Source organism: Gekko japonicus, unplaced genomic scaffold, assembly GCF_001447785.1.
Source record: "Gekko japonicus isolate JY-2015 unplaced genomic scaffold, Gekko_japonicus_V1.1 scaffold547, whole genome shotgun sequence".
NCBI classification, from domain to species: Eukaryota; Metazoa; Chordata; class Lepidosauria; order Squamata; family Gekkonidae; genus Gekko; species Gekko japonicus.
In genome coordinates, this window is record NW_015167551.1 from 896,695 (window position 1) to 908,522 (window position 11,828).

Sequence of the window (11,828 nt, forward strand, 5' to 3'; positions counted from 1 at the left end):
CCATGACATGGAATTTGCTCTCTGGGTTACCTGATGTCCAGGATGCAAAGAAGTCTGCAATATAGTATCCTGCTTTGAACCACTTCCTCTAGCTAGCTAACCCAAGAGGCTCTGAGCACCCCTCCCCCCCAAAGCAGCCAACATCTTTCCAGGTTCTTCCCCACAATGTGTGAGATCATACCCTTAGGCTCATCTTTTCCTCCCCCCCCCAGTTATAATTTGCATTCACTAGCAGAAGCCATTCACCACAACAATGAGGGAAATAAGTGTATGTAACATCTATTCATAAATAATTATGGGCCATTTTGCAAGCCTTGGGGGTCCCCATGCATAATCATCTGGTGAAGCTCTTGCATAGCATAGGAGGAACATCGAACATTAAAAAAATAACCCTACACTGTAGGATGCAGGCAGATTTGAAAATCTGTAAGCACCTCCTCACTTGGGTAACCATGCTGAGTAGCACTGTGAAGCCCACAAAAAAAGACGGAGAGCATCATTCACAACTCAGCCTGTGCTGGGTTCTTGGCACACACCATGCCTTGCTGGACACATCGAATGAGCTCTTTGCGGTTGTCTAGGATGGTGTCAAAGCTCTCCTGCAGCCGATTTTGCTGGTCAACCACCTTCTGCTGGAGGCTGCGGATCCAGCGGAGCAATGCCAAGCGGCGGTACATAACCAAGTGGACGTGGTGCTTCTCTTTCTCCCGCTCCTTGAACTTCTTCTTATCCTGAAGGTTCCGGAAGGCCTCAGCCAGTGCTGGGAACAAAGTCTCAGAAATTGGGGAGGTCCTTCCAGGATCAGCATCAGGCAGTTTTGACTCTGAATGACCTCCCTGGTCTTCAGCAGCAACAACAGGCACATCCCAGGCACTGGCGCCCCCATTGTCAGGGCTATCAATGCTGAGGGAACTGCTGGCATAACCATTGTCCTCTAAAGGGGAGCTGGCCACCTTCCCATTCAGCTTAATCCTTTCCTCAGTTGTACTTTTCTCCTGCTCCAAGCCACTGACCTCAGCTCCCTCCGGTGGCCTGCGGATGTCTTCCTCCTCCTCAGAGGCAAGGGACACACCATCAGAGTTCAGGCCCTGGGGGACATTCCTAGGCCTGCTCTTTGTGTTCTGCCTGTGTAGGAGTAATGTTTGATTATCTGGTGCCTGAACAGCATTACCTTCAAGCATCTCTGATCCCCCTGGCACTGGAATCCCTGCTGCAGTTTGGCTCCAGTTCTCATTGCTGTCATAGGCCTCCTCACCCATGAAGTTGAGGTTCTTGTCTGGTTGACTCTCCCTTGCAGCAAGGTAGGCTGTGTCCAGTTGTGAGTTTGCCTCATGGAAAAGCGGGTTGAGGGGTACCTCTGCTTGGCACATAGCAAACATCTGTCCACCCTCCTCCCTGAGGAAAAGAGAGAGAAAGAGAGAAATACAGGAAAGAAATGTGTAAGTGACATGCCAAAAAGTACCAGCAATCTTTTCTGGGTCTTCTGAATTCTAATATTTACCACTCTCCTGCTGCACTGGAACACCTGTCAATGAAATGATCAAATATTATCAACTAGCTATCTATTTTTTTTGATGATATTTGACTTCAGTTGGACATTCCACGAAGCTAAGCACGTTGTTGTACAGGTGTAAGCCTTTCATTTTATTATTTTGTCATGGTATCAGCTGAAGGGAGATTCCTTGGGATCAGGGTACACACACACAGAAAATATAGCAGCAGATAAACTCAGGTCTGCTGCTCAAAGCAAGTTTTTTTATTGGTATTTATTTAAAAATATCACATCCTCCATTCTCAGCTTTTATGGGTAAACATACAATCCATTAAAATACATATAAATACTGCGAGGAAACAGTCCAACAGGCCCCATTCCCTCTTGGTCTCAGCAGCTTAGAAAATCCCCATAGCCGTCCCGGTCTCTACCCTGCAAGGCCACCCCTTTCCCTTACTCTTGGAATGTATCAGCATCTGTCTAGATAGTAACCACTACCAACAACAGAAGAGTATCTCCAGCTAGACAGCTCTGTACATCTAGTTCTCTGTATCTGCAATGCTGTTTAAAGGCTCTGCCTTGATGCCACATCTCCCACTTCATTCATACTAGCTAACACGGGACAATCTATCACACTTTTGCTCTTTCGTGTCTTAGGGATGGAGAGCTCACCTGCAACCCCTTCCCTTTACTCATCTTTGGAGTGAGAGACCAAATAGGGATGGTGTGTTTATTGAGATCACACTTTGAGCATTCAAAAATATAAGGAAGCATAATAAACAAATAAAAAGAGTACACGTGTCTGTTCAAGCATCAGACGGAGCAAAGATAGAAAGAAACAGTGAATGCTGCAGCCTTGAAAAGTCCATCACTACCTTAGTTCGCAGTTGGAACTTCTCCCATTATTCCTTGACACATGGGCAAGATAGAATCCCTAGGTAAAGACTGAGTCCTTCATGGCTTGTGCCCATCCAAGAAGATGAACAAAGAGTAGGGACAGTAGATGAGCCTCCCCTGGGAAGTAGTTCCGTAAATGAGGTAACATCATGGAAAAGGCCCTCCCCACTGTGGCCACCCACCTTCCTGCAGCAGGTGAGGGCATACAAAGGAAGACCTGTCTGGAAGATCTTAATTGTTGGGTAAGACAATAAGGGAGAAAGTAGTCCTTTTGATATTCTGTTCCCGGACACATGAACACATGAAATTGCCTTACACTGAATTAGACCACTGGTCCATCAAGGTCAGTAATGTCTATTCTGACTGGCAGTGGCTCTCCAAGGTCTCAGGTAGAAAGGTCTTAAACCTGCGACCTTCTGCATGTGAAGCAGATGCTCTACCACTGAGCCATGGCCCCTCCCCAATTTAGGGTTTTACAGGTCGTGACCAGCCAACACCCTGGAAGCAAATCGGTAGCCAAAGGAATTCTTCGAAAATTGGCATGATTGTTAGCCAGCCCCAGATATTAATTTGGCTATAGTATTGTGTACCGATTTAAGCTTCCAGACTTTTTCAGGGCAATGTCACATAGAGGTCACTGAAATAATCCAATTTGGATTTTAATTTTTTGCTCTGTAAATTGTGGTGGAATATATCATCCATGTTGAAGTTTAAACCCTTTCAGGCCTTGCTAAGATCCTAGTGGGCTCATAGCATAGAATACAGCAAGAGGAGTATCACCCTGTGCTTGGGTTGCCAACTCCAGCTTGGAAAATTCCTGGAGATTTGGGGTGGGGTTAGGGAGGGTTGAGTTTGGGGAGGAGAAGGAGCTCTGCAGAGATAGGATGCCATAGGGTGCACCCTCCCAGGGAACTGACTGATCTCTGTAGTGTAGGGATCTGTTGTTAACTCCAGCCTCTACCTGGAGGTGGGCAGCATTACCCAGTGCTGACTTTATCCACTACTAGCCTGATACCCATGCTTCGCTACGGTATTTAAGTTCTGTAAACCCAGTTATAATACTGATGATGTGAAGTCTGAAATGTAACATTTGTTGTAGGAATTCTAATGGAGAAGACTGTAGTGAAAAAAATTTATTGAGACCTACGTACTTTTTCTCTCTCTACTGAAGGACCTCTCTCTAGACCACATTGGTGGTTCTGCCCTCAGGTGCTAGGATCACCAGGCTGCTTGGTGAGCTCACTCTGGAGCAGCCACATAGAACTGCCCATTTAAGAAGCAGTTGTCTGTTAAGTCAACTCCTCCACCTTCCACGAAAGTGATGACCTCTGAGCTCTGCAGCTGACCGATAAGAGAGTGGGGGGTGCAGGGAGAGAGTTGCCTGTCAGCCGCCTAGGAATCAATGAGGGGAGCACATTTTCCCCCTTTTGACCTACTTAGGGGTCGAATTTCTAAAAATCCCTTGGGACTTCTGGTTTACGAGGACTTCCGGTTTATGAAGCAGCGATGGTGGATGCTCTCCCCAAGGCGCGGGAGAGCGATCCGCACACCAGCGGCCTGGAGGGGTGCCACCTCAAGTGACACCCCCACAGAGCCTTTGCGATAGGCTCCAGGCCAGGGGGCTTTTGAGGAGTGGCCTCTTCAATGGCGTAATGCCGGAGAATCGAGGCTTCCCTCCGCCCTGATGGTCCAGCACTAGCTGGTTTGACCGGGACAAGTGCTGGAGATCGAGCGGAATGGCGATTAATGAGCGAGGTCAGAGAAACTGACTGACAATGAATGTGAGTTCAAAATAAATCAGATTACTTTAAAAGCAAATTCCCCCCCCCCCTCCGCTGACAAAAGCGGGCGCAAAGAACTTATGCGAATGAACTGGTAAGCGATACGAAAGGGGAGAGGGGAGGAAATACGATGAGTGTGTTTTGAGAGACTTACTTGCTTTTCATCATCGTGGGGCGAGTTTTTTGAATCGTGAAGAAACGGTAGAAACTGTAAACAAAATGGAGAAAATGGCGGCCCAGCAGAGAAAGCCAAAAACGAAACTGCCAGGCAGTCAGAGCCCAAAACCGGAAGAGGGAGCAGACGTCATTAAACTGCTAGCAGACATGCTCAAGCCGGTGATGGAACAACTCGATGGTATTAACCAGCAATTGACCGTGATGAATAAGAACTTTGCATCTCAACATCTCCAGCTGAATGAAATGGAGAAAAAAGTGGAGCAGGTAAATGAGAAAATTAAAGAGATAGACACCACAAGCAAGAAATTGAAGAAAAGAAAGGGAGAAGTGGAAATGAAGCAGAACGTCCAAGAAAATCGTTTGCTGCAGTTACAGATGGAAAAAGCTAACATGATTCTCAGGTTCCAGGGAGTTCCTGAAGCAGAGCAGGAGGACCTGAGGAAGGTGCTTAGCGAGATCATCGCTCTAGTAATAGGCTTAACAGCGGATGAGCTTGTAAAAGAAATGGAGCTAGCCTACAGGGCATACTCCAATTATATTTAAAAAAATAGCCTGCCTGGAGAAATAGTGGTCAGATTCTCAAGAAGACAAACCACAGATGCTATCTTAAAAGCGACTTCAGCAGCTCTACTGAAAATGGGAAATGTAATCATCAAAACTTTAAAAGACATTCCATTTGAAATTCGACAAAAGAGGAAAAATTATAAGGATTTAATTTCTTTCCTTCAATGGAATATCGTATGGAATATCGTATAGATGGGCGGTCCCGGAGTGTGTCATCTTTAAGATCAACGATAAAAGAGAAGATGGACTCCACCTTCAAAGCCAAAGAGTTTTTGCGGCGTCAGCTGGGAACAGAGGAAGAATCTAAGGAGGAAGAAACGAAATCTAGTGACTCTGCCACCTCTGGAACGGAAGAGGACTCTGCTGCAGAAAAGGGTGCAGGTCCCGCCACTGTTGTATACGATTTTAGAGACAGAAAGCCAAAGTGAAGGCAGAAGGACTCAGAAAATGGCCTTTTGAAGCGAAGAAGATGATGATCAGAAAGCTCTCTCAAAACAACTAACATATTAACACATTTGAAGCTGTGATAAACAAGAACTCTACAAGTTTATTGTGATATTAACACTTTTAGTACTAACACTTATATTAACAGGGATAAGATCTCCTCCTCTTGGGAATTTAGCATAGTGTGGTTATCTTTCCTTTATCCCTAGTTGTAGTTCCCTTCCCAATATTTTCTTTGTAGTTCTGTAGTCTATTGCAAAATAAAAAATATCCCTTCGGGGTTTTAAAAATAATAATAATAATAATCCCTTCTTAGTGAGCACCTACGCCACGGTGGGAGCGCTGTCCTCAAATTTGGTGTCTCTAGGTCCAGCAGTTTGGGCCAGGCGTTGATTTTACGGTGAGGGGACTTTCTTTTATATATATATAGAAGATGGATATATTCACAGCTGGTGGGAGCATGCATTTTCCTTCGGTTTCTGCCAACCACATCTGACATCTTAAGTGGGAGTCAGTCCCGTATCATGATTAGTGCTTTTCGTAAGCTTCTCCAGGTTTCTGGATTTTCAGATGCCCTGACAGGTTCCAATCTGACAGAATGTATCCCACCTAAATGTTAAAATGAGCCCCACCCCACGTACAGTAGGAATCTGGAGCCGACATCCTTCTAAACAGGAATCACGATGAATATGAGCAGATCATGTCTGAAATATTGGCACGAGGTCTAGTGGATTCTATAAGACCACTATCACAATTAACAAGAGTAAACGTCTGATCCCCCAGCCCCAATACCTTGGACTGAAGTCTCCGAATGCTATCAATGGAGTTCATGGAAGGGCTTCACTTCTTTTTAAAAAAGGGGGGGGGACAAGGCTCAGGGCTGTGTGGGGGTACTCTGCCATCTATCCTGAGAGAAAGCCCTGCTCATAAATTCAAAATGTGTGGGGCTGTCTCTGGTCGCCACCCACCTGGCCTCTGAAGGCGGGAGCACAGAGAGCAGAACTTGGGGAAACAGATCTTAAGTGGCAGGCTGGACAATGTGGGAGGAGGCTGCCCTTCAGGTACCCCCGCCCCACCCAAAGGCACTGAGGGCATTGTCTCTTAGGATGGAAAAGTGCTGTGGAGTCGAAAGACAAACAGAGGTGGTCTGCCATTGCCTGCCTGAGTAGCAACCCTGGATTTCCTTGGTGGTTTCCTGTCTGAATACTAACCGGGCTCTTTTTGTAGCAGGTACTCATTTGCATATTAAGCGACACACCCCTAATGTAGCCAATCCTCCAAGAGCTTACAATAGCTCTTGTAAGAAGAGCTCTGTAAACTTTTGGAGGATTGGCTACATTAGGGGTGTGTGGCCTAATATGCAAAGGCGTTCCTGCTACAAAAAGAGCCCAGTAAGAGGTCAGGCCAGCCTGGGCCATCCAGGTCAGGGCATCTTAGGGAGTACTCCTACAATATTTGACGTGCATACAAAAGAAAAGTAGCGCATTAATGCATACCATTTGTCCCAAGTACCAAACCTGTGTGTTGTACAGCTACACTAATGAGCCAACTGGGTTCAGTCAACAGGATGGATCACTCTTGGTTTTTTAACCATGGTGTGTGAATGGCCCTCAACTGAAAACCTGGATTGTTTGGATGGTACAGAGTTTTGTGATGCCATCGGTTAGTGTCAAACTAGGATGGCCAGTACAGTGTAGCGGTTAAGATTGCCAGACTAGGATGTGAGAGAGACAGGTCTGTATCCCTACCCTACCATGAAAGCTTGCTGGGTGACCTTTGGCCAGTCACACACTCTAAGCCTAACCTACCTCACAGGGTTGTTGTGAGAACAGAATGGAGGAGAATGACCCAGGGGGGGGGAGTGGGGTATAAATGAAGTAAATAACAACAACAACAACAACAGGACCTGGGAAATTTGGATTGAAAACCCTGCTTTGCCACAATGTTCATTGATGACTTGGGAACAGATACTGTCTCTTAGTGTAGCCTACCTCACAGGATTGTTGTGAAGATAACATGGGGAATGACAGAACCATTTACTGAACCTGGAGCTCCTTGAAGGAAATATAATGGCAAAATCTGGTTAAAATACCCACAGAGAATGCCTGCCCCTTTTAAACAGGCAGTCCAGTGCTACCATTATGGCAGAAACACTGAACAGCCACATCCCTGGCAGTGAAACATAGGCCAATGACCGTGATGCGGGCATGTAATATATTCCTTATTAAAAATGCAGACAAGAGCTTGTTAAAAGGCAGTATCTCATGACTCTTTGACTTTTAAAAAATAGGATGTCTGCAGTTGGAGGTAATCTGAAGAGATCTGGCCAAGAGGGTGGTAGAAATTTGTGGTGAACCCCACCCCCCATCAGCTCTTCAGGGCATCTCTTGCAGGATGGCGCAGAGAAAAAACACAGAGGACCTACCTTCGCCCATCACAATCCTTCCCCAAACTACTACATTTCCATCTGCTTTAAGCAGCTTAAAGCACCAAACTGGGGGGGGGGGGGGGGGGGGGGGGGGGAAGGGGATGGGACTGAAAGTGGAAGGGGTAAACTGCTGGGGGACATCTGAACAGATGGTTATGAAGAAATACAGCATTTCAAGCAGATTCCCAAACACACACACACAGAGAGCGCGCCAAACAGGCTTCTCAGCCGCAGCCCAGCTAATTCCAGTACAATCTGAGCAAAAACAAGCCAAGAGAGAGGAACTGAAAAACCAGAAAGCAAGGGGTTTATGCCAGCAAAAGCACGGAGTGGGAGGGGGAGCTTCCTTTCCCAGTGCCCGGTGGGTTTCCAACCAATTCCCCTCAGCACTGCCTGCATCCCATATTCCCTCCGCCACAACCCGTCCCCGTGCATCTTTAGGAGATGCTAATCTGGGAAAGGAAGGAGTTGGCTTCTGCATGCAAATCCATGCACCCATCACCACCCCCCAAACACCCCCCCGGCCGGGGGGGGGGGGGGAGCAGAAAGGATCCTCTTCCCAGCAGCCACTGTCAACCCAAGAGGTCCGTAGGTAAGCGCGAAGGAATCCGCAAAATGCCTTATAGGAGGAGGAGGAGGGACGCCTGTTGCATCCCCTCCCTCCGCTTCTGGCAGCCCCTGCAGTTTCCTCCACAGAGCCGGGCACTCACCGCTGGAGTCTTGCAGCAAACCAAAGGGGGGCTGGGGAGGGGAGGGGGACGCTCAGGCAACTGCTCCTGCTGCCGCCGTTGCCGACCTGGTGGAGAACGGAAATAGCAGTAGGCGAAGACAGCGTCACGCACGGCCCACTTCCTAGAGCAGCCCAAGGCCGCCGCTGGCACCGGGGCGGAGAAGGGCGAGGCTGGCGGGCAATGAATGACGCGCACTGCAGCCACACAGGGCGGCCGGGTGGGCGTTGCACGCTGAAAGGGTGGCGGCGGCGGCGGGCTGGAAAACAGCCATACAGTTGTCCTCTGGAGGGGGGGGGGGGTTGCGCATTCACACGATCCACTCCTGCGAGTAGACAGACCCGTGAAGAAGACACCTTGACCTAGGCAATGGTACTCCGCCTATCTCCCTAAAGCGGCTGACTTCGTTCTCCTTTCCTGCATGTTATTCTCACAACAACCCTGTTAGGTGAGGCTGAGTGTAGGTGACTGGCTCAAGGGCACTCAGCGAGCCTCCGTGACAGGGGTGGGGGCGTGGGGCTTGAACCTGGGTCCCCAAGATCCTTGACAAATATGACCTATCAGATGAATGGTGTGGCTGGCAGCAGAAGAACACATGGCAAAATTGTTCCTGTAGTGTGCTAATCCAGCTGCGCGGAGGGGGCAGTGTCAGAGATGTGATAGATACAAGATCTGAACAGGATCCAGCACAAACGTGTAAGCCCTCCTTCCTCAGTCCACCCCACAAAGGCAGCCACCCAGTTAGGAAATAAAAATGCCTATTTAATTTCTGAAATAACATCAGTAGAATGTATTTTAAAAGACTTGTAACCTGGGTAACCCCTCTCCAGGCCCTGATAAAGTTCACCCATCTTCTTCCTCACCCCTGATGTTTGGGAAGTGGGTTAGGAGAAAGGTTCTAACCTAGCTGTCTCACTAAGATGCTGTTTTTCTATGAGTTTTAAAAATCATTACCTGTGTAGAGGGGAAGAAGGAAGGAATTTCTAACTTCATGGATATTTCCATGTATTTGTGCATTCAGTCATGCATCCTAATACACACACTCATACACATCCCTGTAACCTATACTGGCATAGTCCAGACATTTTTACCCACTGTTTGTCTAGATCTAGCACACCTGTGGTTGCCACTTGCCAGCCTCCAGATGGGGCCTGGAAATCTCCTGGAATTACAGCTGATTTCCAACTGACAGAGATCAGTTCTACTGGAGAAAAATGGCTGCTTTGGACAGTGGACTCTATGGCAGGGGTCCCCAAACTTCTTGAGCCTGCAAGCACCTTTGGAATTCTTACACAGTGTGATGGGTACAGCCACAAAATCACTCATACAAAATGGCTGCTGTGGGAGGTGGAGCCAGCTACAAAATGGCTACCACAGCTTCCCTTCAGTTGCACAGGGAAGATCTTTGTGCTATGGTGGCAGCTACTGTAAAAGCGACATTTTAAAAAATCTGCACAGTCGATCAACTCTCCAGTGACCAATTAGAAGCTCTGCTTTCCTGGTGCCCCGCCCCCACTTGGTGGGCACCGGGAAAGGTGTTGGAGGGACCCCTGCTCTATAGCATTATACCTTTCCACAATCCCTCCCCTCCGCAGGCACCACCACCAAAACTGGAATTTTTCAGCTTGGAGTTGGCAACCCTAGGTACACCTCACCACATGCTCAACTTCCAAGATCAAACAAAACTAGGTACGTTTAGAGTGGTAGGGCCAAGAGTAAGTGCTGCCATGCCAAGTTGCTTCCAATATGGCCGCCCTATGAATTAATAACCTCCAAAACATCCCATCATGAACAGCCTTGCTCAGTTCTTGCAGGCTGAAGGCTGTGGCTTCTTTTATTGAGTCATTCCATCTAAATCTGGGTATTCCTCTTTTCCTACTGCCTTTTCCTGTTTTTCCATCACAGCAGATAATCACATTTAAATTCATTTTGCAGTGTAAAAGCTAAACATGCAGGGTTCTCCGGGAATTTAGGACGTAGTATAATGGTTAGAAAGTCAGATTAGGATCTGGGTGATCTTGGGCCAGTCATTCTTGCTCTCAGCCTTCACAGGGTTGTTGCTGCTGTGAGGACAAAATGGTGGAAGAAAGAATAAGTTTGTAAGTCATTTTGGATTCCCATTAGGAAAGTGGTGTATAATATCTAAATTAAAAAGATAACCATAGAAGATTCAGCATGACGTTAGGGAGAGGGGACCTCAGTGGCTTTAGGTGCTGAAGGTTTAATGCCTGTCATTCTTGATTACAAAGATCTCAGACAATAGGGCTGAGACCTTGGAGAGTAGACAGTCCTAGGCTAAGCTTATCAAGTGGTCTCCTTGAATATCTTGCAGTTTCAGATCTGTGCTCCAACTTCTGGCTAGCATCCTATCGATTACTCAGACCACTTCATGTCTCCAGCACTCTTCCCCACTTTTATTGCTTTCCTTCGGGGCACACCATACCATACACTCTCAAAGGTCATTTGATTGCTCCTACATCCCCTGGAGAGTGTTTACCAGATTTACATGAAAAGAGGGAAGCCATGGCAGGAAGCCAGATATTGAAAACGAATGTGGGACACACCAGAGAGCAGGGTCACATGAACTGCCACACATGCACTGGGCCTAAAGAAGCCTTGTGTGTGCACCTCCAAGGACATTAGAGCCAAAAAACCCCAAAAAAACCCTCACCCATGAGGGATCTAGGATAGCTGGGGGACAGAGGGAATATATAACGTGTACCTTCTGCAGTCAGTGGGAGGGGGAAGAAGGGATGTGTTTGTGTGTGAACCATCCCCCTTCCTCTTTGCATCCTTGCTTAAAGAGGACTTTCTGTCCAGTCCCTGCGAAAGAATATAAAGACAAAGTGTGGGACCCATGAGGATTCATGGGGGTTCTCATTTCCCCATTTATTTTCTCCCTCCCTTCTTAGCCTCCACTCTGCAGCCTCTCCCTTCCTTTTGTCCCACCCACCTACCTACCTTTCTGTGTTTCATCCCTGGAATCCTGTGTTCCCACACACTCCACCGGTCTTTTTCTGTTCCCCATTTCCAGTTTGCCTTTTTTACCTTTTCTGCTCCTCCTCCATCTAGTCTCTCTTCTTCCTTTTCTGCTCCTCCTCCATCCAGTCTCCCTTCTTCCTATCTTTATTTTTTTTTCATCTGTCTCTCCCTCCCTTCCCCACATTTTCCCAACTGAAGACTATTTTTTAAAAAGTATTTTTTTGCAAACCTGGAGTTCCCCCAGGCTTGTATAACAGCAGGGGTCATTTCCTGCAGGAGGGCACAGGAGCAGAGCTCCAGCAGTAAAGAGCCCAGGGGGCGGGCACATGCAACAA

At 47.5% G+C, this 11,828-nt stretch overlaps 1 protein-coding gene across 1 annotated transcript; it reads right to left on the reverse strand.

The window, feature by feature from the left end:
* Positions 1-304: 304 nt before the first annotated feature.
* Positions 305-8,594, reverse strand: LOC107112543 (chromosome unknown open reading frame, human C1orf216). Its single transcript, XM_015413697.1, has 2 exons — positions 8,494-8,594; positions 305-1,395 (listed from the first exon to the last, which is right to left on the reverse strand). Exon 2 carries the CDS (start codon positions 1,377-1,379, stop codon positions 501-503), a length of 879 nt encoding a protein of 292 aa, XP_015269183.1. The 5' UTR covers positions 1,380-1,395; positions 8,494-8,594; the 3' UTR covers positions 305-500.
* Positions 8,595-11,828: the final 3,234 nt, after the last annotated feature.

Bases quoted from the DNA above. Each gene is read 5' to 3' on its own strand.
- LOC107112543 (XM_015413697.1), bottom strand. From the start codon at position 1,379: ATGTTTGCTATGTGCCAAGCAGAGGTACCCCTCAACCCGCTTTTCCAT.